The sequence below is a fragment of the Cheilinus undulatus genome, linkage group 22 (assembly GCF_018320785.1).
Source record: "Cheilinus undulatus linkage group 22, ASM1832078v1, whole genome shotgun sequence".
Taxonomy (NCBI): domain Eukaryota; kingdom Metazoa; phylum Chordata; class Actinopteri; order Labriformes; family Labridae; genus Cheilinus; species Cheilinus undulatus.
The window spans coordinates 17,992,075-18,019,476 of NC_054886.1; the positions used below are offsets into that span (position 1 = coordinate 17,992,075).

The window sequence follows — 27,402 nt, forward strand, 5'->3', positions numbered from 1 at the left end:
TTGGGCCTCTCTCGGGTCCCTCGCCAGCTGACGGAGGCACCCAGACAAAGAGAGAGGGAGAGGAAAGGGAAGAGAGAGATTTGTATCGGCACTCTAGAGGGAAGGAGTGGCTGATGTCTCTTCATCTTGATATTGAAGCAACAATCTAATTATACGATTTCTCCGGGGAATATGCATATGAGGGTAATCAGTAAATAGAAAAAGGTAATTATTTGCCACAAGTCATACCCTTTGCACCTGGAAGCACTGCGCCGATACACAAGATTGTGCTTTTGCCCAAATCACAATGAAGATCAGCATCTAAATTATTTAGCTAATTTATAAATGAATATCAGAGTTATTGAATATTTCAGTGCTTGTCAAAATATAATGAGTAAAAGTTTGGTCAAATACAAATGGGCCTCTTTGGGTAATTTGCCAGAATGTTCCTTGGGGTAAATCTCTGCCAGCGAATGTGATTGAATGTCACAATTAAACGTGCTAATTCATTGTCAAAAGCAACTTATCTATACACATGATATATTTGGTGCTTAATTGGAAAGCACATTTGGAAATGGTTTCTTCTGCGACTTTCTACATCACAGCTCTAATCAGAATGAATTCTGCCTGCTGTAATGAATTGGAGTTGAACATTGGTAGTTGGGCTATTAAAGAGACTTGAGTAGTGAATTATTTAAATGCTAATTAATGTTTTAAGCTTTCCAACCTGCAATAGGGACGTATAATTCCATATTATTCCTCATTTCGACATACTCCAAGTGTGGAGTAATTTATGGCTCATATTTCATTCAATCAATTCAGCAGCAGCGGTGGTTCTTTCACCCATCTAGTCAGTGATAGAGGAAGATGGAACCCATCAATACTGGGAGACAGTCGACCGAATTACTAATCAACTCCCATCCCTGCACTGAGGAATCATGGGATTCTCTGAGCTGTCTCAACAAAAGGTGCGTTTTTTAAAATCATTTTGTCTCCACGTGACAAGTTGCATCTGTTATGTAAATGTTCACAAGCCGCTTCTGACACAAGCCACGGATATTAGACAAACTTCATTAGCGTCCAAATAGTGTGAGATATGGTCCAAGTTTGCGTTCAAAGCAAAAGGAGTTCTAAGGCGAGCGGCAGTGGCATTATTCATGTTTCCACAATAGCTTGTTATTCATCATAAGACAAAGGAGAATCTCACTCGGCTTGACATAGATGGAGGAGGGCCACGAGGGTATTACTCACATCTGTTGAAAACAGTATGCACAGCCAACTGGATGTCACGATACAAGGCGCTTATTAATGCAAACAAAGTCTCCTAACACTGAATATAAATGACATTTTCCTTCACATCTGAGCATAAATATTAATTGTGTTAAATCTGTGATGTATTGTGGTTAGGGAGCTGCTTTAGTTGTTTACTGTTAAACCAACAAGATGCATTTTATTAATCTCAGCAGCACATCTTGTGACACCATATTGTGAAGTGCATACATGCACTGAGGAATGCAAAACTGTAGTTCTCTTTAATACCACAGGGTGGCAGTGTAGGATTAGAAACAGCTCTTTTAAGCTGCCAAGGCTGGTTCTCTATTGACATTTAGAAGCAAACACGACAGGAATTTCAATGCAAGCATTTTGAACCTAAAACACTGCATACTACCTCATAATACTTTCAAAGCCTAAAGCTACAGACAGCTTTCTCAGCCTTGTAGCTGTAAAGTGTACTGCTCAGTAAAATAATCCTACCTTAACTAAACTATGAAGAAAGAGTCAACAGAAGGCGTTTCACCTTGTTCCCTCTTTTCTTCCTTTAAGTAGAGAGTTTGCACAGCTGTCCGGGGAACACAAATGGCATTAAAACTCTCTTCCTGTGGCAGGACATCTGTTGCTTTCAGCTGGCATCCCTTCTGAACTTACTGGAGTGTGCTTTATGCAGCCTGGCAGCATTATAAATACTGATTTGACTTCTATTTTGTGGTTCCTTTTGGATTTGACAGGAAAGGTGACACAGGTTTTAGCATCGAATGTGGAAAGAATGATGAAATACACGTTGTTAGAGTAGCTATAAAGTATTCACCCCCATATATTTTGTTTTACCCTTTAATTCATTTTAGAAATCAGTTATGGTCAATATATTTTTTACCAATATTAATTTGCATAAAAACCTCTTTAATGTCAAGTGAAAACATATTTCTACAAATTAATGTCAAAGAGATAAAACTATGTAAGGTAAAATAAGTGACTGCATAAATATCCACCCCCTTCAAGTCAGTATTTAGAAGTTGCACCTTTGGCTGCAATCACAGCCCTGAGTCTGTGTGGATAGGTCTCAATCATTCTTGCACATCTGGTCACTGCAATTTTACTCATTTTTTTTACTCCATTCTTCTTTGCAAAACTGCTCAAGCTCTGTCAGGCTGTCTGGCATGAACATCCCTTTTTAAGTCCAGCAATTAATTCTCTATTGGCCGGCTGCTGATAAGCATCCCTGCAACATGATGCTGCCATGATGTTTCACAGTGGGGATGGTGTGTTTGTGGTGTTGTGCAGAGTTTGGTGTCATCAGACCAAAGAATTTTCTTCCAAATGACCATGGAGTACACCACACGTTTTTGGTTAACTCTATATCTCTACTCTAATCTGAGTTTTCTTCAACGGTGGTTTTCTCTTCACCACTCTTCCGAAAAGCTTTGACTGGTGAAGAATCTGGGCAACAGTTGTTTTACGCAGTCTCTCCCATCTCACCTGCTGAAGCTTGTAACTCCTTCAGAGTAGTCATAGGTGTCTTCGTGGCCTCTCTCACTTGTCTCCTTCTTGCACAGTCACTCTGTTCGTGAGGACGACCTGTTAAAGGCAGGTTTACACGTGTCATATTCCTTTCATTTCTTGATGATAGATTTCACTGAACTCTGGGGAATGTTCAGTTCCTTGAAAATATTTTGTGTTCATCCCCTGACTTGTACTTTCCAATAACTTCTTCTCTGAGTTGCTAGGAGTGATCTTTTGTCCTTATTGTGTAATGGTAGCCAGGAATAATGATTATCCAGTGACTGGACCTTCCAGACTGGTGTCTTTAGACTGCAATCACTTGCAATCATTTTTTTGTCGTTTTTGGTCAAATTATGTTGACCATGACTGATTTTTAAAACCAATAAAAGGATAAAACATCCAAGGGGTCGAATACTTGTTACAGCTACTATTAGTGTGATTTATTTCCTCCAAGTACCAGTATATTCTTAACATTTGCAAAGAGGCCATATCATGATTTGAACCTTTATTCCAAGTACATCCCAGGTTTTTTATTGCACATATTGAACAACACTACAGACTGTTTAGGCATGAACATTTCCCTCACATTAGTCCCTGCTTCAACCTTTAAATCAGCCTGAACCTTCAGGAGCACAATGCCAGGTATTATACTGTGTGTGTCTGTAAGTTCAGCATGGTTGCTGTGTATCAAAGACACATTCATCTGACTCTCACAGGAAGATTTAAGGAGAAGATAAGCTGCTAGAGATCTTTGATAGACGCTCAAACTGTGTCACATTACACATCTACAGGTAGAGTGCATGCACATACTCAGGCACATAACAATGCAGCTATTCAAGCTGATACCACCATTGATATTGCGCTTTATCCTGTACAAACACAAGGCATGTATACAGATCCTTGTGCAGTCCCAAGAGGTGGCTTGAACAGCTTGGTCTTACAGCTGCAAGGAAGTCTTCCCTCTCCATAAAACTCTTCATGCAGGCTGACAGGGAGCTCGGCAGGACAGAATACCAATTTGCATTCCATTGGAATAACTCGGTGCTCATGTCCTCACTTCCCCTGCTGAAGTCAGATTTTCTCTAAAGGCAACAAAGTAAGCCTATTTGTTTGACCAATCCCAGACCATTTTCCAAACAAAGAAATTCAAAGACAACAGCAGGGTTTAAATAGTGGAATTTTAATTTGGAAAAAAAGAAAAAGAAATTAAGGCCTAATTGACTGGTTGACCGAATCTGACTCATGTTGTGTAATTCTAACAGGGAAAAATGCAAAATCTGCTAGTTTATGAAGAATGTACAGCAAAGTTAAAAATTTTCTTCTCGTCTTCACTGACCCAGTTTGTGATGCAAAATAATCTTGGCATACTCCCGTCCAGACTGGTACATAGTTCGTCTTCGCTTTTCATCATCAAAGTCCACATGAAACAATCCAAAACGAACACTGAATCCATCAGCCCATTCAAAGTTGTCCAACAGCGACCATGCAAAATATCCACGGACATCGACACCATCCTCCTGTGTAGCTATCAGTGAACACAGGGAGTTCAAGCATAGAGAAGAGTTGACATTTTGACAGTTTACTGATTCATGAAAGCAGAATGAACAGCAGAACAAAACAGCAAGAAATGCTGTATTTTTGTCCCTAATCTTTCCCTGAATGACTTTTACTCCATCATAAAAACCTGAATAGAGAGGAGCTCTTGAATTTGTAGATGATGTGCTTTGTTACAAGCACAAAAAAACACAGATTGGCCAGATGGTGGTGCCAAAGCGCAGCTTTACATCTCCAATAATTTCTTCACATTGAGTTTTGAAGATAAACTTTGTTGAATGTTTTATTGGTTTTCATCAACAGGGGAAATCCTTTGCTAAGCTTTTCCCCCATAATTATAGTTTTATGGAAATCAGCTCTGAATTAAACCTTGTTATCTATCGAGTCAATAAAAGGTACGTTTCCAAATTTGATAGAACTCCACTGGTAGTGCAAAGTGTTTCAGAGATGTGCAAAAAAAAGAGACATGGTTGCACACTGTTTTGTAAAAAATGCATGCTCATTTAAGAGGTTTAAAAGTTCATCTTTTAGCAATAATTGAAAAAGAATGATTTATCGGGGCGTTTTACATTGTAAACGGCAGGTCTGTCCAAAATTATTACAAAGAAGGGTCTAAAAACTGATGAAACTTAAAATTTGCTTCCCACTTAGTTTAAATGCTGAACTATTTTGGACCCCTCTTGTCTTCCAAATCACATATATTTACTGAAGCTTTACCAGCTTTTACCTTGAGCAACTTCCAAAATGGTGTCCTTGTAAAACTGCGCTCGCTGAATATCCTCAATGAGCAGCGCCCCCACCTGAGAGAAGCCGTTCTCTGTAATGTAGACTGCTGGATTGTTGAACGTGTCCTGCAAAGTCATGGGGCAAAATATTGCCGTCAAACAAGGCATCTCAGCTGTCAAACAATCCACAGGGAGACAGATTGGTCTACAATGTGCCGTTTAGCTGCATTTCAGCTGTGCCAAGCTCAGACTAATGGCCTGTGACAAGGCACAACAGCAGGAAATTGCAATTGCAAACACTTTGAGCAAAGTAACAGTTTCATTCAATGTGACAGCACTAATGAAGCATCAGTGTGTTTCTGGAGGTGTTAAAGGGAGATTACTGCATAGAAAATCGATAGCAAGACACTAAACAAATGTCAGAGTGTTGTTTGGTTGGAGGTGATTTGTCTTCTTGTTGCTCAATTTGGTTTGACGCCAAGAAAAAAGAAAAATGACTTCACATTTTATCACATTTCATCCAATTGAATTCAAATGAAGGATGTGTTCAAGCTTTGTTTGGGTGTTTAAGAAATAAAAAATGAAAGTTCAAGATAAATCAGAAGTTACAGGCTTACCTTAATGTACTTAAGAAGTTTCCTTAAACCATTGGGAACTATGGCAAGCCAGGGCACTCCACAAATAGGCCAGGACGGATCCAAAACTTCTGCTGCGTCTCTGTCACTCTTCATACACATTACACTTCCACAGCCTTCTCCTGGTCTGATTTTACGAGAGGTATAGTAGTTTAACGCAAAGAAATCTGCTGTGCCCAAAATTGAGGGTTCATGCTTGGAGAAATTTGGAAGTCTTGAACTGCCACTGTGTCCAAACCTTTTACTTTGAGCATCAATGGCAGATCTCATCGTTTCTGGGTAATCTCCAGTTACAAACAAAGGCCAAGCAAACCATCCAAGGGTGAATGCGAGGTAGCATTCAGTAGCAGCGATATCCTCATTGCAATCTGCATCTAATGGTTCACACCAGTCGCTGTTGATGGCCAGAGATATCCGACCCCCCTGCTTGGACCTGAAGACAGTGTTGTAAGTGTGCCAGGCCATGGCATGGGCACGCAGCATGTTATGGCCCACTAAATAGGCCAAAATCCCAGGTTCTTTAAACCCTGGAGCATGGATGCCATCTTCATGGCCCAGTTTGGCACATACATATGGCTCATTGATAGTGATCCAGAGTTTGACACGGTCACCAAATGTCTGGAAGCAAAATTTGGCATAGCTGTCAAACAGCCTCACTATACTTGGTGACTTCCAGCCGCCTTGGTCTTGGAGAGCTTGAGGCAGGTCAAAGTGGTACAGTGTGACCATGGGTGATACATTACAGGCCAGCAAATCATCAATCATCTTGTTGTAGTACTGCACACCTGTTGGAAACATATCCAGTGTTTAAAAATTTGATAGCATAGTACTACAACTCTGAAAAGGTTCCTTGGAGTTAGTTCAAATTTAAGTGCAACCATTTTGCCTCAGTCGCTTTTAAATGAGCTTTGGTCCAGAGAAGACGGCAGCATTTCTGGATTGTGTTCACATGGCTTCGTCTTTGCATTATACAGCTTTAACTTGCATTTGTAGATGGCATGATGAACTGTGTTGACTGAAAATAAATTCTGGAAGTGATCCTGAGCCCATGCAGGGATTTCCAGTACGGAATCATGCCTGTTTTTAATGCCCAAGGCCCAAAGATAACAGGCATCCAAGATTGACCTCCAGCCTTGTCCCTTGCACACAGAAATTTCTCCAGATTCTTTGAATCTTTTGATTATCTTATGCACTGTAGATGGCGGGATATTCAATGTCTTCCCAGTTTTACTTCAAGGAACGTTTGTATGAAATTTTCCACAATTTTAGATGTATTTTTGTTAAAGATCGGTAAACCCTACCCATCTTAACTTCTGAAAGATTCTTGTTAGACCCAGTAAAGTTAGTGACCTGCTGACAGTTAATCTAATTGGTTGCAAAATGATTCTTCAGCTTTTTTCACCAGTACCACTTACTTTCCTAGCCTTTTTTGCCCAATCCCTACTTTTTTGAGATGTATTGCTGCCATCCAAATTCAAAAAGAGCCAACATTTTCATGAAAAGGCCTCATTTTCAACATCTGATAAACAGGCCATTAACCTCATCCTGGGGTTAATGGCTACTGGAGTTGGGGCTTATGATTTAGGGCTATAGGACTATATGACTTTGGGGTTTGTGGCCACAGGAGTTAGGACAATAGGACTTAGGGGTATAGGAGTTAGGGCTAAAGGACCTTGGGGGTATAGCTACTGGAGTTAGGGGAAAGGGAATTATGGGTTTTATAACTGGGGTTTATAGCTACTGGAGTTAGGGCTATAGGAATAAGGGCTATAAGTCTTTGGGTGTTATGGCTGATGCGGTTGGCGCTATAGGAGTTAGGGCTATAGGTCTTTGGGGGTTATAGCTATTAGGACCATAGGACTTGAGGGGTTATGGCAACTGGAGTTTGGGCTATATGACTTTGGGGGTTATGACTACAGGAGTTTGGCCTAGAGGACTTTGGGGGTTATGGTGACTGGAGTTTGGCCTAAAGGACTTTTGGGGTTATAACTACAGGAGTTAAGGCCACAGGAATTAGGGCACAGACTTTTGGGAATGGGGTTACAGGGGTTAGGGCAGACTTTTGGGGATAGGGCTACAGTGGTTAGGGCAGTTAGGGAGTTAAGGCACAGTATTGCCTGCATTGTGTTAGTGCGCACAAAGTGGCTGAATTGTGACTTACTTTTTGATAGTGTTGTACAACATAATACATAAAATAGGAAAGGTGTAATTAGCCAACCCTTATGCTAGCAAGGAAGTTGCAGCAAATGATCAAAGCTACAGGAGTAACAACAAAAAGATTTTTGAAGTGCAAATCTGTTAGTTTCTTGTTAACATAAACACAGTTCTGTAAACATTCAACCACCTAAAAGTTATTCTAATATTACCTTGTCAGATGCTCGATGCTATGATTAGCCATTGTCTGACAATAGTGATGGTTTATTATAAAACATTTTTGCTTGAAATATGACTCCCTGGTTCCTTTTACTTTCACTGTTCATTGGCTGCACTGAATGTCATGTCAGATTTCCAACCAACTTTGAACACATCAGTACAGGCTTCCCAAATATGGTATAACACCAGAGGTAAATGGCTGCCAATCTGGTCAGCAAGGGTATGTGGATGTACCTTTTTGATTGACATGTCCTGTGGTCCCATCAGGCAGGAGGCGGGACCAGGACAGCGAGAAGCGATAGTGTGTCAGTCCAAGCTGCTGGATACACTCCAGGTCCTTCTCCCACAGCTTGTAGCTGTTACAGGCAACATCTCCATTCTGGTCCCCAAACACTCTGCCTTTCTCATGACAAAATGTGTCCCAGATACTTAGTCCCTTGCCGTCTGCCTGCCAGCCACCTTAGCACATACAAACAAAAAGGTTGTTTTAATTCAGTAAACTATGAAGGATCTTGGCATTAAAAGAATCATGGTGATGTTTCTCTGTGGAATTCCCTGAGCATGTTTTTCTTATTTCATGTCTGACTTGTTCGATCGTAGTCTATTTGATTTGATTTTAATTTTGTTACAACCACTATAGCCTAACTATATTCATTTCTTTTGTTGGCTAATCTTATTTAAGACACATGCTTTGTAATTATGATAACCCTAACAGAATTAGTGAAGTCCAGATGGTCAAAGTAATGAGAAATAGACTACCTTTTTATATATAAAAAGTTTAGTGACAACATTTGCATCACCCATGGACATACAACCGAGGCTGCCCACATGGGGGGCATAAAGGGAAGAGCTTTCTGGGACCAAGCCAAATGGGGGACCCATGGAGGTCAAGACAACTGGTCCAATGTAAAGTTAATCTGTGATTACCATATGTTATATTTAACCTATTTCTAAAAACAGAATCACCTTTTTATTTGTAATGTCAACAATGAATGTGGATGGTCACATTGACTAAACTGTTTGGAAAAAAATCTTAACTAAGCCATGATGTGCACATATGTCAGGATACAAGACAACAAAGTGTAAGGACTGAAACATATTCAAGGGAAAATTCATTAAAGAATTGCAAAATGAAGATGAAAACCATCAAAAAGACTTAAAAGTGACAAAAACTGGTGGAAGTGGTGAAAAGCAGTTAAAGAGTGGCATAAATGGGTTAAAATTGGCAAAATTAGTGACATAAGTAGTAAAAAGGGTTTAAAAGTAGCAAAATTGGTTTAAAGTGGCAAAAAATAACAAAATCTGGTTTGAAAAAAGGCAGAAGTGGGTTTACTGGTGAAATAAATTTGGCGAAACTGGGCAGAAACAGTGATGAAAAGGGGTCTTAAAGTGGCATTATTAACTAATTTGAACATCACCTATAGCTTGACGCACTCTTCAGCGCAAAAATGAAGTAACTGTTAGCCAGGATGTTGACTCCAACGCTACTGGTCCAACCGGATCCAACACACATGCATTGATACCATAGATAAATCACAACTGAACAGGGCCCATTCATTGGGTTTTTCAGGGGCCAAGCCATTTCAGGCCCACATACAACTAGGTTTGTGCGTATGAATTTTAGGGGAAAATAATGAACAAAACAATGAAACTGATATCTTTGTTGTAGTGGCGTTAAAGGCATAACACTACACTAGTTGCATTAATGCCAGTGTATCTCGTTAAGCTTCTGTAGCTTACTGTAACAAGCAAGAGTAAGAAATCTTGTCATTGATTACATACCTTCTACTTGATACGCAGCAGTTCCCGCTCCCCACGCAAAGTCACGTGGGAACATGTTTAACACAGACAAGAGCTAATTTATGTGCGCATTACGTCGTGTTACTTTGGGTTTTCGCCTAATAGCATTCGTCCAGTTACACTTTATTTATGCGCGTGGTCGAAGAACGCAGCCGTTAACACTGCGGGACCAGGAAACTGAGCAGGAGGAGGCGTTTGTGAGCGTCACGTTAATCACGAACAGTACATATTCACAAGTGGAATTGCACTTTTTTTTTTTTGTTTTATTATTGGTAGAATTACGCGAATAACGGGGATAAAAAAGACAAGTCAACACTATTTTACGCAGAGTCCAGTCTCGAATTTACTTTTAAACATATGTTGAGGAGATGTGTGTTCAAATACAACGAGGAGCTCCTGAAAGCAGCACATAACGCTGCAGCCTCAACAAATGTCAAGCTGGAACAGTGCATGGTAAACTTCTACTGTTTCAGATGATTTTTGGACGTCGTAGACAGAGTAATGACAATATATGAACCTTTTTTGACTGTGAACTATGTTCTTAGTTGAAATTAAACCAAACTTAAAATGTGATGGGCCTGTTAAATGACCGAGTTCAGGGTTGGTATTGAGACGTATAAGAATCAAAGTAGTAGGCTCTAAAGGGATTGATTTATTATAGCTTTAAGTGACTCTATGCCATTCACCCCCGCCTATGACAACGTGACATCCTGTGTGTGTGCAAACAAAAAAGAAGGGTTAAAGGTTCATGACAAATAGACCAGTGGAGGTCTAAGCATGACAGCCAGAGGGCATATGTTCCCTGACCTGTGATGATTTCATTCCTCACCCTTGCTTTTAAATTTCTAAAGAATAAAGCAAAGTACTTGACTGGATCATAAAAATGAAAATAGATTGATAGCCTAAGGGTAAACGAGTCTGTCGGCCTATCAATGAAAAAGCAACTGCCTTGTAATAATTTTATGTAATGTTGTTTCAGAGGATCCCACAGCAAACAGGACCAGACTTCTGTAGAGGCTATCAAATGATTGAAAGAACCAGTGGTAAAATAAGTCTTTCAGTAATATTTTTCTATATTAATTTTCTTATTTCTGTAATATTTGTTTAATATACTGTAGCGTATGGAAAGATACACTGACAGTAGGTTGATGTGAAATTCTATTAACTATTTTCAAAGCCACAACTATGATTTTTTAGACTTTTTTCTTTTTAAAGACTGTATTTTAAAAGTCATAATTATGAGATACAAAGTCGAAATTATGACACAAATAGTCGAAATTGTGACTTTTCATCCCATAACTTTGATCTCACAATTATTACTTTTAATCTCAAATTTATGACTTTTTATCTTATAATTATGACTTTTTATCTCATAATTTCAACTTTTTATCTCATAATATTGACTTTTTATCTAGTATTTTCGACTTTTTAATCTCTTGGTGTTTTTCTCATAATTTCGACTTTTTATCTCATAATTAGGATTTAGGATTTTTTTTTTTTCAAGACTTGCCAACCTTTCACGTTTTCTTTTTCTTATTTGGCGGAAATGGGCTACCATACCGAACCTATCAGTCGGGAATTATTTACTAAATGCAGGCTGAACAGCACAGAAAGTAGACCCATGGCTCCTAACGTGGTGTAAATCGATTAAATGGCATATGAGGAGGAAATAAAGTCAAGAAAGTTAGCCTGCACGCAACTTAACAAAATGACCTGATGCAAATGAGTTAATTCCCAGGACGGAAGCCGAAATTTAGGAATAGAACGTCTAGCCTTTCGGACGTTTTATTTTGAAACACAAACCGGATATGGTTTTAACGATATCGGACTTGACGTCAGTGGCTCCCGGGGCAGGACCATGGGAAGAGGACTTCCCAATGGATTGAGAGCTGACTTTGAATACTTTCTAAAGCCAAAGTGGAGCTGAAATAAAACAGTGTTTATTTTTAAGCGACGTAGAGCTTTTAGCGGCGTTTTTTTCGCGCGTTTGTTGCGCAGTTTTTGCCGAAAATACGTAGTTGTAACGCTTTTGTGTTTCTTTTCTGAGTAATTTCCTGTCGGTGCCTGGGAAAGAAGATAGGGGGAAAGTTTCCTCTGTCTCGTTTGGTCTTCAACACAGTCCAAAGTACAGGGGAATTGAAGTGGGGTGTTTTTAAGAAAGCCTGGCTGCTTCTTTTGAAGTCATTTTGGATAAAAATGGGATTACTGCAGCCACCTCCCGTGGAAAAGACAACACAGTGAATTGGTCCCACGCTATGAGCAACAAAGGGAACCGCTCAACAACTGGACAAGTTATTTACCAAGCAGCGAGCATACGCAGCGTTTAAAACAGTGGAGTGTTGCAACTGAAGGGAATAATCACCAAACCAGCATGGAAAGGGAATTATAAACGAGTGGTTTCCAAACAAAGGAGTCCCATTTCTGTCTGACCGAGCTGGGGCAAAGCCTTGCGAGAAATGGAGGAGGAAGGCTCACTTGAGCCAAACAAGATGCTGGAAAATATCTCCAACCGGGTCTGGATTTAGGATATCTATCTGAGTAGAGCTCCCAAGCTAGCAGCCCGTGTTTAGTATCAAAACATTAATTTCTCTGCCAATGCTGCAGCGGTTCCGTGGTCGTGTGTGAAAATGAGGGTGGATCTGTTGCAGTTGTTTGTGGTTTTGCTGCTCTGTGGCGGCGCTGGCTCGGCGGTATCATCTGATTGCAATGAACGCTCGAAAAGCGGTGGGAAAAGCCCGCAGTCCGACAGGAAGGTGGTGTGCAGCAACATGGAGCTCCATCAGGTGTTACCCCCAGACTCCATCCCTAACAGGACGGTCACACTGTGAGTATACCTCTCATGGATATGTTTAAAATGCACTGAAACCCATATTCTTCATCTGTGTACCACAAAACTTTTAACTATGCACGTTTTATTTCTTCATAAGAACACATTCAGTTTGGAGGTTGTATGTTTACAGTACATGTCTGCTCCTGAATAGTTCTCTTGATGTCACTTCAAGGACTTTCACATGTTTCTGTGATGCTCATTGAACTACAACTGCTGTCCAGTGTCTGAAAATAGAGGCCTAGAATCTATATACATATGATTTGACCTCCATATTGCCTATCTATAAATAACAAAGTGCAGAACAGTAGAATCAAATGAGTACAACTTTTGACGGCTCTTTTGATAGTTACAGATTTGCTCAAATGCCATCCATAGTGTTATTGAAACAGTCTTGGGTCACCCTCACTTGCAAGGATTGTCACAGTAGGAGTCTAAAATAAAGTATGCTTCTATTAAAAAAATCAAAGAGATTAATGCCTCTTTATGACAACAAAAATATAAGCCTACAACATCCGATATTGGTCAGTTTCTTATTTTTAACCCCCAAAACTGCAGACAAACTCCTGCACACCATATAAATAAAAAAAAAAACTCATATGTTACTAATGTATTTCTGCTGTTTGTACAATATGCAAGAGTTTTTGCTTAAATATGACTGAATATTGGATGTTGTTGTTTTTTTTTTTACACCTAATGACTTTTATCATCATCCACCAATCATGTATAAGGTATCAAAAAAGTATCAGATTTAAAGGCCCTAGTCCACCCCCACAGCACATGCCATCCACTCCCAGGTGTGTCAAACCCCGCCCACATATCGCATGGATTCTGACAGCTCATTTTAATTATTCAGAACAATGGCAGTAGTTTCTTTTCTGAATGAAGGAAACCCTAGGAAAACAACAGCATCCTTTTCATTCATGTGCCACACAGTGATTTAAAAAGGCAGCTGGGAGTCTCAGACTGATTTCACTCCTTGTTTTGGCTTGGTAGTAGAAATGTCAAAGCAGTATTTTACAACCTTGTTTACACATCATTTATCATCACTTGCTTTAAAGTCATACAGAGGGGAGCTTGTTTCCTGATCTCTGGAAAATTTGTGCGTCATAAATACTGCAGAGCACATCCATCAGTTCTTGCAGACGGTAGGTTAATCTTAATATTTGCATGGGAAGGGTTTTTCCCTTATATAACTGCATAATGACTCAGCATCTCTGGGCGCTGATGTGTATGTGTGGGGATAGGCCTACAAAAGGAGCGTTAAAGCTGTGCCTTTGACTTATTTACTAAGTTTAAGTGCATGCACTAGTGGCGCTTTAACAAAACATAACATGGCCCACCTGGCTATGCCGATTGGGGATTATGGAGCAGGTGTATCATCTCATCTAAATATGTTTCATTGTGGGCGTGTTTCAACAAAGTCCACTTGTTTTCTGGCTCTGTCACTCTTTTGAGCTCACAACAAATGGGTCACATTTATGCTGGCGTGACATCATTCCCAACTCCAACATCAACTTCCAAAGTAAATGGATGCAGCAGATGATGTGGCGCAACATTTTGGAATTTTATAGAAAACCTGTACATAGTTATGATGTTTCACGGCACCTGTTTCAAACCAGTATACCCAAGAAGTCTTCTGAGAGGCATCAAGGACAATTGGAGCAATGGTGTGATGTGCAAATCAACACAGATGCACAGACAGGCCACCAATTACAATATCAGATGTTAGACTATGCTTTTCAAACACTGTGATAGCCTCTAGATAACATCTACAATCGAAGCAGGAGGTTCAGTTGTAGACTTTTGCTCTGTGTCACCAAAAATATCAGCATTTATAATTCAATAAGTGACTGGGAAATTGTTACATCAAAAAGAGGCTGACAAACAAAACTAAACCAGCAAAAAGTCAGAACCCAACACTATGCATCCAGTGCACTTGTGCTTTTGGTGGTGGTGAGTGATGAGGGGAAATCTGAGATTACTGGGGCAGGGTGAAGGAGCAGAAAGCAAATAATAGACTCCAGGGAGGGAAAGAAAGGGAGAAGATTGTCTGCTAAGTTAAGTGGCTGTGCAGGTTTTAACCTGTTTACCACAAATCACACTGAAGGCCTTTCAAAAGTTTGGGATTTTGAGATTTATAAATCTGCTCTCCCAGGGTTTTGTTTTAATCATTTAAACAAAATTAATGAGCAGTTTGATGGAGGCTTACTGGATCTGACTAATCTTTTAATGAACAATATACCTGTGGCTTTATTTCTTGTCAAAATTGATTTAACACCATTAACACATTGTTCTAGCATAAGTTGGAAACTTGTACCGTTAATGGGGTAAAATGTTTCATTTTGTTGTTGTTCTGTTAAACTTCCATGTCGTCTCTTTGCGTGTCTTCAGTGAGCTCTGTCATCCTGTTCTGACAGTGATGGATTGGAGGTTGAGCCAGGTTCCTCATGGGTTTAGCATTCAGCTTCAGAGACACTGTAACATGGAGGATGGCCTGTGGAGAAAAAGAGAGAGGTAATTAGAGAGCAGAGACAGACGGCAGTGCAACTCTCAGGAATGTCTTTCCTGTCTCCTCTTTTGTGTTTAGACTTTTGTCGTCATCCATCGTGGGAAAACAACAGAAGACATCTTGAAGTTGAATGTTTGATTTGTATCGATTAGAAAGGAAAACAAATGGGCTGATAGTTATGAATCATTTTTTTGCCTTTCAAAGGCAGCAGTGTTGAACATTTGCTTCTTAAATGTCACAATTTTTCTCGTTATCTTCAGGAATTCTTCTGTTTTTAGTTGTTTTGACCAAAGATGCAATTTTAGAGATTGCTTAGAGCTCTGGGATTTCCTTATAAGCATCCTTTTTGAGGAAGAAATTAAACTTTGTGGACGTTAGTTGCAGCTCTGGTTGACTGCATAGAAATTATGGGGTCTTAATTTATGATCTGTAAAAATTGCAAGCCCACTCCTTAGTAGGGTGGTCCCCTTTTACAGCCCTCACTATTCCCTGTGGTGGGGCTGACCAGGGCCTGGAAACAGCTGGTCTTGCCTACAGTGAACTTAAGGAGTTGCTATCAGGAAATTTTCTCACACTTGAAAATTGGATGGTGTTTCTATGCTAAGCTAAAGCAGATTCTATACTGTTGAGTTAGCTACGTAGCATATGGAAATTCCTGCCATAAGGGTGTGAAAATAGGATTAATGGTGGTATTACTGTTTAGTTTCCTTGTTAGATGCTATGATTCCTGTATTCTATCTGTCTGGATTAATAATAGGCTCAGCCAGAAACAGCAGTATGAGCTAGGTGAGATTACTGCCCCATTCCTTTCATTATTCTTCCCCCCTTCCCTTTTATTGAAGGTTCCTGCTTTCCTCTTCAGGGGGTTTGGATTCCATTGAATAAAACTTTTAATCAGACGTCTCAGGGAACATAAAATGAAGTTGAACCACAGGACTATTTCTCCTCTACTTCTCTTAAGGCTATGTTGAACTTAATGAACCAGTTGGATAATTGGTTTTTCCTTACTCCAGAATATTAACCCCAGATCCTCTCAACTGATTGGTCTTAAAGTTACCTCATGCTTCCCTTTGCCTCTTGAGTAAAGAATTTATTATTTTGCCTCACTTCAGTATTATCTGCTTTTTATTTGCATAGATTTCCAGCACCATTCTACTCTAAATGCCTCTCAGTTGAGGAAAAAAGGGTGATGCATTCCCTGCGTTTGTGCTCTCCAAATGATGCTGCATGCCAAAGTAATCCGAGAGGAAATGACACAAATGTGTTTACAGCTGGCCTGTTCTCCCCTGTCGGTGTAGGCCTCAGCTAAAACACGACGGCTCGCGTTAAACCTCGCATGGGAGGATAAATCAGGTTGTGTGAGTCGTTCGTATGGGCGTGTACATGAACATTTATCTCTGTGTACATACTTAGCAGAAAGGAACAGCCTATATTTAACCGTTCTTGTACTCACCCAGCTCGTATTTCTCTCCAGGTCTTGTTTAGTGTAATCAGGATCCATTCACAGGAACACCTGGGTTGGACAGAGCAAACATGAGCACCTGGTTGTGGCCCCCACAGAGTAGAGCAGAGCAGGATTAATGTCAGGAAGAAAGCAGGGATTTCCTCCTGCGCTGCAGGAAAAGCTAGCACAGTTTGATGACACGTTGGAGTGCAGTAAACTGTCGTGTTTCACAGCGGTGCAAAAGAGGCGAGGGTTACATTCCTGTCTGGTTTCCTTTAGGTTTAACTTCCTGAAGACCAAGCTGGTGGAAGTGATTCGTTCTGGATTTGAAATCTGCTGCTGCTTATATTTGCAAAAGAAATGCAAAAATACCTTATGAGTGTACATAAAAATAGCTCTACCTCTATACTTTCAATTCAAGGCACTCACAGCATCATCATTACAAGAAGCAAAGAGATGAAGTCTGACAAAATAGAATAAAAAATGCAAATATAAACAATATAAAAAGAAAAGTTTTTTAACAGTGTGTATAGTATATATCTATATAGAAGTATGAACACCATAAATGGTTTATTTTAAATACAGTTTTCAGATATTGAAAGTAACAGCGCTTAAATATGTGAGCTGTATGATTAGAGTCTTCTGCAAAGAGACAAAGATTTCAACTGGAAATAAATTATGATGCAATTAAAATGTGAAGTATTAAAGTGTTAAAATGCAATAGAAATTTATCAACAAAATATAAACTGACGTATATGATGTGCACTGGGTGTGTTAGGGCAACTAAGGTAAAAATTACAGCAGTGACTGTTGCGTGGCCATCAGAGTAACTCTATGACTTTGGTGCCAAACTCTCCAATAGAAATTTCATTTAAAAAATGATCTAATTAGGGCCCGAGCACCGACATAGGGTCGGTGAGGACCCTATTGAAACTGTAGCCATTATTATTTACATATTCTGTTTGTAGATTTATATTTTCTTTGAAATGTACATTATTTTCAGCCTCCAACACTGAGATCAGTTGCTATACCACAGCCAGCCACAGGGGGCGATTCTGGGTGAATATTTCTGGGGCCGTCATGTTGTTTTTCACTGGATTTGATGCTAATATGCTGTGAAGTTATTAGTAAAAAAAAGACAAGCGGGTAACTTGCACTCCCAGAACACCTGTAGCCAAAAGTTGACACAGAAATCAGTAACTTTACTCAAGAAGTGAGCATGTATTTAACATGCATCATGTTTGCCAGTATCAGCTAAAAGGTGAATTTCTTAAACGTGAAAGCATGAAGTAATTCCTGATTTAACAGTTTTAAGCTCAGTAGTTTTTAAAGTTGTTTTAATAACTCTAGGGAGTTTATGAAAGTGAAATAAAACAACATATCTTCTCCTCTGCACATTTTCTGAATGCAATAATGTGTTGGGGGCCAGATGAGGAGATGTGGGGGGCCTGATGTGGCGCCCAGGCCACCAGTTGATGGTCACTGCTGTAGAGGATGAAAACAAAACCAAAGGGGAAGACATATCTTGCAGTCGTGCCAAAGTAGCACACATTTGTATTAAATGATTTTGGCTTATAATCAATAAAATAAAATGCAGATACTGGTAATTGTCTAATTGCCAGATAGCCGCATCCATAATCAGCCAGACCAACAATCAGTCAACCCCTATTGCAAACATATCTATGTGGACAAATATCTGCTAAAACAAGATGCAAATATGGCTCTCTCTTTATCATTTACCTGTTAATTTTGGATCAGAGGTATGCACGGCTTGCGGAAAAAATAGGCGAGCCTTCTATTCTCCAGATTCATCCCCAATTTGAAGTAGGCTTAGGACTCACTATTTCTTCATTTTCATTCAAGTTTGATCATGAGAACAGATGGGAGCTTGTCCTGTTGTGGATTTCTTCCACTCACACAAAATCTCAACATTAATTTATCAGTTATGAATACTAAAGAGCAACGTTAAATTTAGCAGTCTTGCATTGCCATAGTCATAGTGGCATCCTTACTTTGAATGTCTTATGCTCTTGTAAATAAAATAAAAAAGGTTTTCAGTATAGATGTAACAATACCTTGCAGTGAGTTGTTGTAAAATCCTTCCTTTGTGTCAGCCGGTGCAGTGCTTCCCAGTATATTTAACAGCTTATAACGTTTAATGAGTTAATCAGCAAAGGTACAAATGGATGAAACAAAAGATGAAAGACTTAGCTCTCAGGCACAAAAAAAGCCAGGAATATTCCGGCTATAATTGTTTTCATTATGGATCCATTTGGAAAGATGTATTCATCTGGCCTCAGATGATCTGTTTTCAAAGGGTAAAAATCTTGTTGTAAATACTGACACATTTGTTTGGAATGCACCAGCCTTAATGTCAATCATCTCATCCATTTATTCTCCACAACATTCAAAGCTACTGTGCTATGCAGGGAGCCTTTGAAGTGCTTTCAGTAACTAGACCACAGTTGCCTGCTGTCATGCATGTCCTGAGAGGATTTGTTCTTGTTGCTTTTCAGACGAGCCGATGATCTAAAGGAGCGTTCCTGTGTTATTCATCGTAGCTCTGCAGCATTTGCAGAAGAAAGCAAAATACCAAAGGCGAGGCTCTGACAGCTGCAAATTTAGTCAGTTTGCAGCCTTTCATTTTCGCAGACCTGTTGAGCTTTGGCTTTGCCAGGCTGCCGCAGGTCTCATTTAATCCCAGACGATCATTTCAGTTTAGCAAGCAGACATGAGCTAAGGCTGTGCAATGCGTTGTGTTAATTCTGCGTCTCATTTGCCTTTATCCTGGTGTTTGCATGGTGATCATTTTTCTGTTAAATCTCAAAGCTGTAAGTTGAATACTTCACTAGGATGGCTTAGCCGTCGGATTTTGAAGGATGATAGTGCAGTCACTTTTGAGACTGTCAAAAACTGACAAAGGTTCTTGTCAGACAAGGGCCTTTTTTAGTCTGACCACATGTAAGTGGTTCTATTTAATGGGCTTGATATGGAATTATAAGGGGCTACAGGTTGAGATTTCTAGTGACCCCAGCTCCCCTCTTTCTGGTATATCTAGACACCACTTCTTTTTTTTAAAAGTTTTACTCAGTTTAGAGTCAAGTGCAGCTCATCCACTGGTATACCAACATTACTTGTTGATTTTTCATGGATAAAATGCTGCGTTGCTGACCAGTCTTAAATTTGCACCTCAACTCAGCTTCAGTTGTTTGCTAACTACACTTACTCTTCAGCTGTTTTTTTTGTTCTGGACCATCACCATGTCCAGCCCTGAGTTTGTCTCAGTCATGAGTCCTACACTTGCTATATGTAAATATGAAACATTCAATATATCAAATGAGTCCATATTTGCTCAGAAATATCAGCCAACAGATATATTGGTTGGGGTCTGCATGATAATCTGGTTACAGAGAACACAAGCCTCAATTTCCCACCCTTCCAAACAGGACACTGCACATAAATCTTGGTGCTTGGATCATAATTGGACTGAGAAAGTTCTGGATAGCCACTAGAGGTACTTTGGCAAATCGCAGCACCTCAGGCATTGGATCAGTTCTTTTTTCCACCTGAGCCGAAGCCCAATTTTCCATCAGAGGAAGTCACTCTAGAAGAGTTTTTACGAGCTCAGCTGCAGCCTGGAACTTACTTGAAACCCTGCTGACGAGTTCCAGCTCTCTAAAGTGTTGAGGAGCATCAGTTGGCTTTGACATTAGGGGGTAAGTGTAGTGGCTGGCCATCTTAAGTCCCTCTCTGGATGATATATTGAGAGCCAGGGGCGTCTTCTTTCCAAGGTGTATTTTCTTAAGTGAGATATAACTATCCTGGATGGTGTCATATTTACTCACTTTAAAGTCAAGTTGAAATCTAGGCCAGTGCATTTTATATTACTCCCAGACTCATGGCAGAAATTCTGTTTTCAGACTGCTTTTTCCTAAAAGTTGCTGAGATTTATAGCGTTGGTATCAGGGGACAGGATGTGAGACTAGGCATGACCCCCCCCCCCCCCCCCCCCCAAGCTTGTTCCTGTCTTGAGCTAAAGCAGCTCTTATCTATGCATCAAGATAAGGCAGACTCCCCTCCTTGGTTGTCTGAGGCCTTGCCTGAAGAAACTCCTGGGACGGTTCTTTAGCTGAGAGACCTCGGGCTGACGTGCAGAGACAGACGATGAGGAAGCTGACCGTCTGGGTGGATAGACGTCCTGAGGGGAATGGAGATCCTACAAGTGAATGACTGACTTCATGCAGATTTGAGTTTCTTATACATGTCTGTCGCTTCAAGACAATATTGGTGTTTCTTTTAGTAATTGAAGGGGAGCTGACTCAATTTTTTTGCCGACAAACCAAGGTCACGCTCTTGTCATGAGGAAGAGGGAGGGACAACGATGGAGAGAGGGCAGGAAAAGGTCTCATGACTCTCAAGAAATTCCTGTCATATATTTATTTTTACAACCCGTGGAGTCACAAGAAATCTGTATTTATCCAGCCAGACATAAATGTTTCAGAAGAATTGATTCCATAAACATAATTTAAAAAGTTTCCATGAAGTTTAAAAGTCATCTCAAGCTTCAAATTACTCACAATGTCAGTCTAATTACTGCTGGACTTCATATTTTTGGCTTATTTTCTGTCTGCTATACCGTACAGTTATTTTGTTTTTATGACCTATGATAAATTGGCTTTCAGTGCCATCTAAGTGATGAATTGACAGGGCCCAGTTAGAAACAGCCAGCATAAAGAAGATGACTTCTTTGTCTCTGTTGGCGCATGACAAAATAAAATCCACTTCTGTTGAATCCCCGTCTTAATTCCTGGAGCATCAGTCGCCCTGACTGTCCGCTGAACAATATAAGCCCCATCAAAATGTTATTGTGGGATATTGTCATGATCTGTAAGGTGTTTTTGTTCAACTTACGTACTTAGTTGAGGGTGTTCCACATACTTAAATTCACACAAGCCTCATGGTAAATGAATCCCTTTGGTATCCTAACCACTCTCAATTTAAATTAGGTCGTTGTGACCACAGTCTTGGGAGCCTGAACTTCCCTGTGACATCAGATCATGATCATGTGTGCAGATCATGTCTTGCAGCCTTGTACTTGACCAACATCTGCTATATCAGCATTCAGAAGCCTGCAAACAAAAGAACTGTTCGTGAGAGGCAGAGAGCCAAGCTCCAAATCTCCAGTGAGCCTCCACCGTTCAACCCTGCAATAAAAAAACCCTCAACACCCCATAATGACTCCAATCTGGCCCCGGGGTTGTGGGTGCCACTAGCGTGTATGTCACCCACCACATCCCCTCCTCTCTGGCCAGAAACACACGCTAACCACAAATCCCTGCTTGGGAGTTAACAGCCCTATTGATTTGCAAGACCCTTAGGGACGAGTATGGGAGAAATTTGGGAACTCTTACAGTGTTGGCGGCAGAAAGTGGAACGTTAATTTGCAGCTTGTGCAAACTAGATCAGCTTGTGCAATGTTAAGGGAATAAATTGGTTTGTAAAATCTGGTTTTTAACCCAGGGAGGAAGCAATCAAGAACCCACTCTTGGAAATGAGGTTTTTCCCATGCTGATTTTTAGTCTAGTGTTGATAAAGTTGAAAACAATGACCGAATATAAACAGTAGTTTTTAATGTGTGTTGAATTGCTGTCAATAAAAACTGTCTAGTTTTTATTTGTGGCTTTTCCTCTTTAAGTGCTGTTGCTGATAAGGGTCAAAATAATAATATGGAAGCCTAAAAGGATATGAATCCATACATTCAGCTGAGTTTTCAGTTGTAATGAATATATTTCAGTTGCTTTTTGGCCTTAAAACTTGTCTCTCTTTGTCAAGATGAGGATGATGGAGGTGAAGAAAGCAGGGACAGAGAGCAAAATGGGGATTAAGGAGGAGAAAAGGCAGGGATGGAGAGCAAGATGAGGATGATGGAGGAGAAAAGGCAGGGACAGAGAACAAGATGAGGATGATGGAGGAGAAAAAGCAGGGACAGCGATTAAGACGAGGGGGATAGGGGAGAAGAAAGCAGGGTTAGAATACAAGATACAGTTGATGGAGGAGGAGGAGAAAGCAGGGACAGAGAGCAAGATGAGGATTACAGAGGAGGATGTAGGGACAGAGAGAAGATGAAGATTATGGGGAAATGAAAGCAGGAATAGAGAGCAAGATAAGGGTGTTAGAATGAGAGCAGGGAATAAGGTTTTTTGAAGGCTGTGAAGAGAAGGAGAGGACAGAAGATGGAGGTGAAGGAAGTGAGGGCAGTGCAGATAGATTTTGCCAGTTGACCTCAGATTATGACCAGAGAATCTCAGTGGTAAAGAGAGATGGTTGTTAGCAGACTAACCTTTAAAAGAACATCAGTGTAAGGTGTGTCAAGAAGTGGTGAAGAAATACAGTATTGGGGCGCGCAGATGGCCAAGTGAGTTAAGGTGCGCATCATGTACACAGGCGGCCTGGGTTCGAATCCGGCCTCTGGCCCTTTACTGCATGTCTCTCCCCACTCTCTTCCCTGTTTCTGAGTCTATCCACTGTCCTCTTCTCTCTAATAAGGGCACAAAAAGGCCAAAAAATAAATCTTAAAAAAAAAAAAGAAATACAGTATTCCGTGCATAAAGTGGGGGTTAGAAAACTAAATTGGTATTTATTGTCTCGTAATTGGGAATAGGCTAATAACACAAAGTTATGTAAAGGGAATAATACAAGTAAATTTTACCATAGCAAAAAGTATTGCTCATTAATAAGGAAAGCATAGTTCAAAATACATTAAAACATATAGCCTAGATATTTTTAAAATGATGAACTGTTTTGCTTGGCTTGCTGGCTAAGAGGTCCCTGTGTAATTTCCCTCTGGGGGCCTAAAATCACTAGCAACACCCCTGGATGCAGATCTTAAAAAAAAAAAAGTTCAAACATAAATTTGGCCAGGTCCAAGACGGGAACTTTTAAAATGTTTTTGTTGTTGAATAGAGGTTTGATCAGTTCTGATGGGTTTGAGGTAGACAGGACATCGCTCAAGATAAAATGTTTGATCTGTGATTGACTGTTAGCTTCACTTTTGTCCAGATATCCTGAGATAAATAACGATAGAGAGATTACCGCTCTCTGATTACAAAAGCCCTCTGATGTGTCATTTGTCAATACAACTCAGACTACAAATAGACTATCAATAAAAAACCGAGCACTTCCCATACTGGCAAAATAGAAGACAATTTAGGATGCAATTTATTTAGGTCGTCAACTCTACGTCAACTCATTCCTCTTTTGTGCACCTGTCTTGTAAAATTATTGAATTTTTTGAAGCTTTTTTGGTGATATCAATACTCAAAACATCATGGTCTTTTACTTTTCCAAGCTCCTAGACTCAAAAAGACGTAGATAAAACCTTGACAACTAATGATCCGTGATTGTGTCTAAGTACGATTTGTTTACTTCTCAAAGTCAAACTGATCACACTTTAACTCTCTGCTGCTACCACTCTCCAGCACTCTGATGCTGCCAATTTAACATGAAAGAAAACACTCTGCTCAATATCAAGCTGTTTCTCTTCTGATCTCTTCCTGGCTGCGGTAAACATTCTGTGGCTGGAAGCTGAAGAGTGTTGAGAGGACAAAGAATGGGCATTATATCATTATCTGTCAACAAGTATCAGCATGGCACCGTTCCACTTGTTGAAAAGACGCACCACTTTCACAGTTTAATTAACACACATTCCATGCTAATGCCCTGGGTGCTATGGCTGGTTTTCTTTCATTGCAACTGCTCCCGTTGTAGGCCATTTTTAAATGGGAGTCAGTTAGGCTACAATCACATACAAGATAGTGGAAAAAGAAAGTGGTGCACAGGTGTTAGGGGCACAAAAAATGCAGCGATAATTCGATAATTTGGGGACTTGTGTGAGAAATTTTCCTGTTTTGATTGTCTGTTTCCATGCATTGAGGAACTTTTCTTTTTTTCTCTGCAGGATTTTGAACAACAATAAGATTCAAGAACTCAGAAATGGATCCTTCTTTGGCTTATCAGCTTTGGAAAAATTGTAAGTATGATTACAGTTTCTTTTCATCACAGAAAATCATGCTTTAGGTTTGTATTTGTGCCTTTTTCCATTTTTCTTTTTCCAATGAAATTTAAAACTTTATGTGGAAGTTAACTTGTACAACCCCAAATTAAAAAAAAGTTTGGACATCATGGAAAAATCAAAACAGAATACAGGGATTTGCAAATCATATATTTAGTTGAGTAGAACACAAAGTAAAGATACTTGTAGTTCAAAATGATATTTTTTTTTTTGTTAATAAAAATACTCACATTCTGAATTTGATGTTTGTAGCAACAAACGTTTGGATAGGCGCACCTTTGTTTGTGTTACCTTTTCTTCTATCATCACTCTGTAAGTGTCTTGGGACTGAAGATACTAAGTGCAGAAGTTTTATCTGTCTCATAGATCCTCAATGGCAGACGTATCTAGACTGCATGCAGGTCATTCTTATCTCTGCATGCTTTCATTGCAAAGCCAGACCTCATCAAGAATGTGGCTTGGCATTGTCTTGCTAAAATAAGCAGAGATGGAAGCATGTGTGTTGCTGAGCAGGATTCGTGATCTGCTACTCCAACACCAGCCACCTGAACAGTCAGGCTTTGCACCTAAGAGGTTTACAGTAGACCACACATTGGCACTTTGGGTCCTCGCCTAGCGCTTTCAGAAATTTAATAAAGGGTTGCTTGCAGCCTGTGTTGACTTCCAAAAAGCATTCGGCTTGGTGAGCAGAAATGCCCTCTGGGGGAATCTGGAGCTCCTCAGGATCCCACTTGCACTCGTCCGGCTGTTGTCTGCACTGTATTCTGGTACAGAGTGAATTGTGATGGTTCCACCTCTGACCTCTTCTCAGTTGGTTCTGGAGTGAGGCGGGGTCAGTATTAGCCCCTTGGTTCTGTATGGACTGGATAACAGGGCAGATAATAGGGGCAGCAGATGTGGAGTGCCATTTGGTAATGTCCAGATCACTGATCTGGACTTTGCTGATGGTGCTGTGATCCTTGTGGAGGCTCTTAATTTGCTGAGTGAGGAGGCTAAAGTGTTGGGAATGCTCGTGGCATTTGGGAATGCCTTGGATGCTGCCATTGAATCTGTGTCTGTAAATAGTGATAGCATGAGAGTTGCAGAGCAGTTGATGAAAGTCAGAAGCCGTTTTTACACAGAGATTCCACAATAAAGGTGAAAAGGAATGCCTGTCTCTGGTCCGCAACGAGCAATTCACACAAAGGTGTAACAGAGCCGTGCACGCCTGAGCTTACACTCACACCCCGGCGTCTCGTAATCAGATGGCAGCCGCTGCCCAACCTGCTGCTTTCAATGAAACTCAAAACTTTGGATTTCTTGGTTCAAAACTTTGTTTCTTCTAAAGGAAATACAGGGAAAATAACTTAAACATTCATTTTGATCGATTAGATCCAATAGACTTTTTTTCCTCCATGTTTCTGAGTTGGAGGTCCGACTTTAAGCAGTGTCACAGTGCACATATTTATATCAGAGGTCGGAAACTTCAGAGTACCGAGCTTACTTGAACACATCATGGAACTTTTCAGACACTGCTGTGAGCAGACATGTGTCTGCTCTCTCCTCTCCTGTACGGAGTGTGATCAGCTCTCTAATGTTGCAGTGTCTCCAGTTAATCCACATTATTCTTTGTTTTCTCCGATGAAATGCCACTTGACTAAACCACGCTCGTTTTTAAAGCTCCCATTTATGGAGACTGCAGTGCACACTCGCCGTTGCAGAATGCCGTGACGTCCTTTCACACTCGTTGCGGAAAAGTCTGTTACAGCTCTGATACTACCTCTCGATCCGGATCAGAGGTGGGGCAAGATCGACCCCCCATTGTGGAATGGTCGCTTTCATACAGAATGGCGTTGTGGAACGAAGGTGTAACAGACATGGAAAAGAGAGGCAGTGTGAAAGTAGCTAGAGTCTTTCAGTCCTTGGTCCTCCTGGTCTTAATATGCTTTCTTCAAGCCTGGGCGTTGACTGAGGAACTGGCAGGACTTCTTTGTGACCACGTCTCTTCAATCTTTGGATATTGTTGGCCTAGACCTTGTGTCTAATGCTGACATGCTCAGGAGAGCAAGGATCACCACATATTGGGTGCCCAGGACCCAGTGGGTTGGTCCAGATGCCTGAGGCAAACATTGTGGAGTGGAGAGCTACAAGTATGCCTAGAGAGATGGTGTATGAGTCTGGTGTAGGCCCGGAGGATGGTCACCAGGAGGCCAGAGCAGTATAAGACAAAGGTTAATGCGGCATATGTTCACATGCCTGACTTGACCTTAAGCATATGTTGCTCCCAAACCTGTATGTACCCCTCAGAATTAACACCCTCACAGATGTACATGTTACCCATACCATGGGTGCTAGTACACCCCCACATCATCTCAGATGCTGGCTTTTGAACTTGGCGCTGATAATAATAGAGATTGTCCTTTCCTCTTATTTCCAAAAACAATATAAAATGTGGACTTATTAGACCAAAGCATACTTTTCCACTTTGGATCAGTCCATCTCAGATGAGGTCATGCCCAGAAATATCTTTGTGCACTATTCAATTGAATATAGGTTGACAGTGGATTTCGAACCCCTGTTGTCACATCCCCTCCAACCTTTTGGAGTCAGAGTTTGTTCTTGGAAAACTGTTTACAGCGTTATGAAATAACAGGAAACTTGCAAAGCAGATACAGTTTCAGTATATTTTTGAGGGCTGTTGCTTCATAATGGTTTCCTCTAAAGT

General features: G+C 40.4%; 2 protein-coding genes across 3 annotated transcripts in view; one reads left to right on the forward strand and one right to left on the reverse strand.

The window, feature by feature from the left end:
• Window positions 1–3,973: 3,973 nt before the first annotated feature.
• gba3 (glucosidase, beta, acid 3) lies at window positions 3,974–10,003 on the reverse strand. Its single transcript, XM_041779862.1, has 5 exons — window positions 9,827–10,003; window positions 8,279–8,503; window positions 5,654–6,456; window positions 5,039–5,162; window positions 3,974–4,282 (listed from the first exon to the last, which is right to left on the reverse strand). Exons 1-5 carry the CDS (start codon window positions 9,879–9,881, stop codon window positions 4,086–4,088), a joined length of 1,404 nt encoding a protein of 467 aa, XP_041635796.1. The 5' UTR covers window positions 9,882–10,003; the 3' UTR covers window positions 3,974–4,085.
• Window positions 10,004–11,695: 1,692 nt separating this feature from the next.
• adgra3 (adhesion G protein-coupled receptor A3) overlaps window positions 11,696–27,402 on the forward strand; it is a 45,013-nt gene continuing 29,306 nt past the window's right edge. The window contains exons 1-2 of one of the 2 annotated variants that reach the window (XM_041779885.1): window positions 11,696–12,668; window positions 24,585–24,656. In XM_041779885.1, the coding sequence (XP_041635819.1) occupies window positions 12,472–12,668; window positions 24,585–24,656 (269 nt within the window). In that variant the 5' untranslated portion in view covers window positions 11,696–12,471. Of the gene's footprint in view, window positions 12,669–15,103; window positions 15,189–24,584; window positions 24,657–27,402 lie in introns of those variants that run through there. The other variant, XM_041779886.1, reaches the window with a different exon arrangement.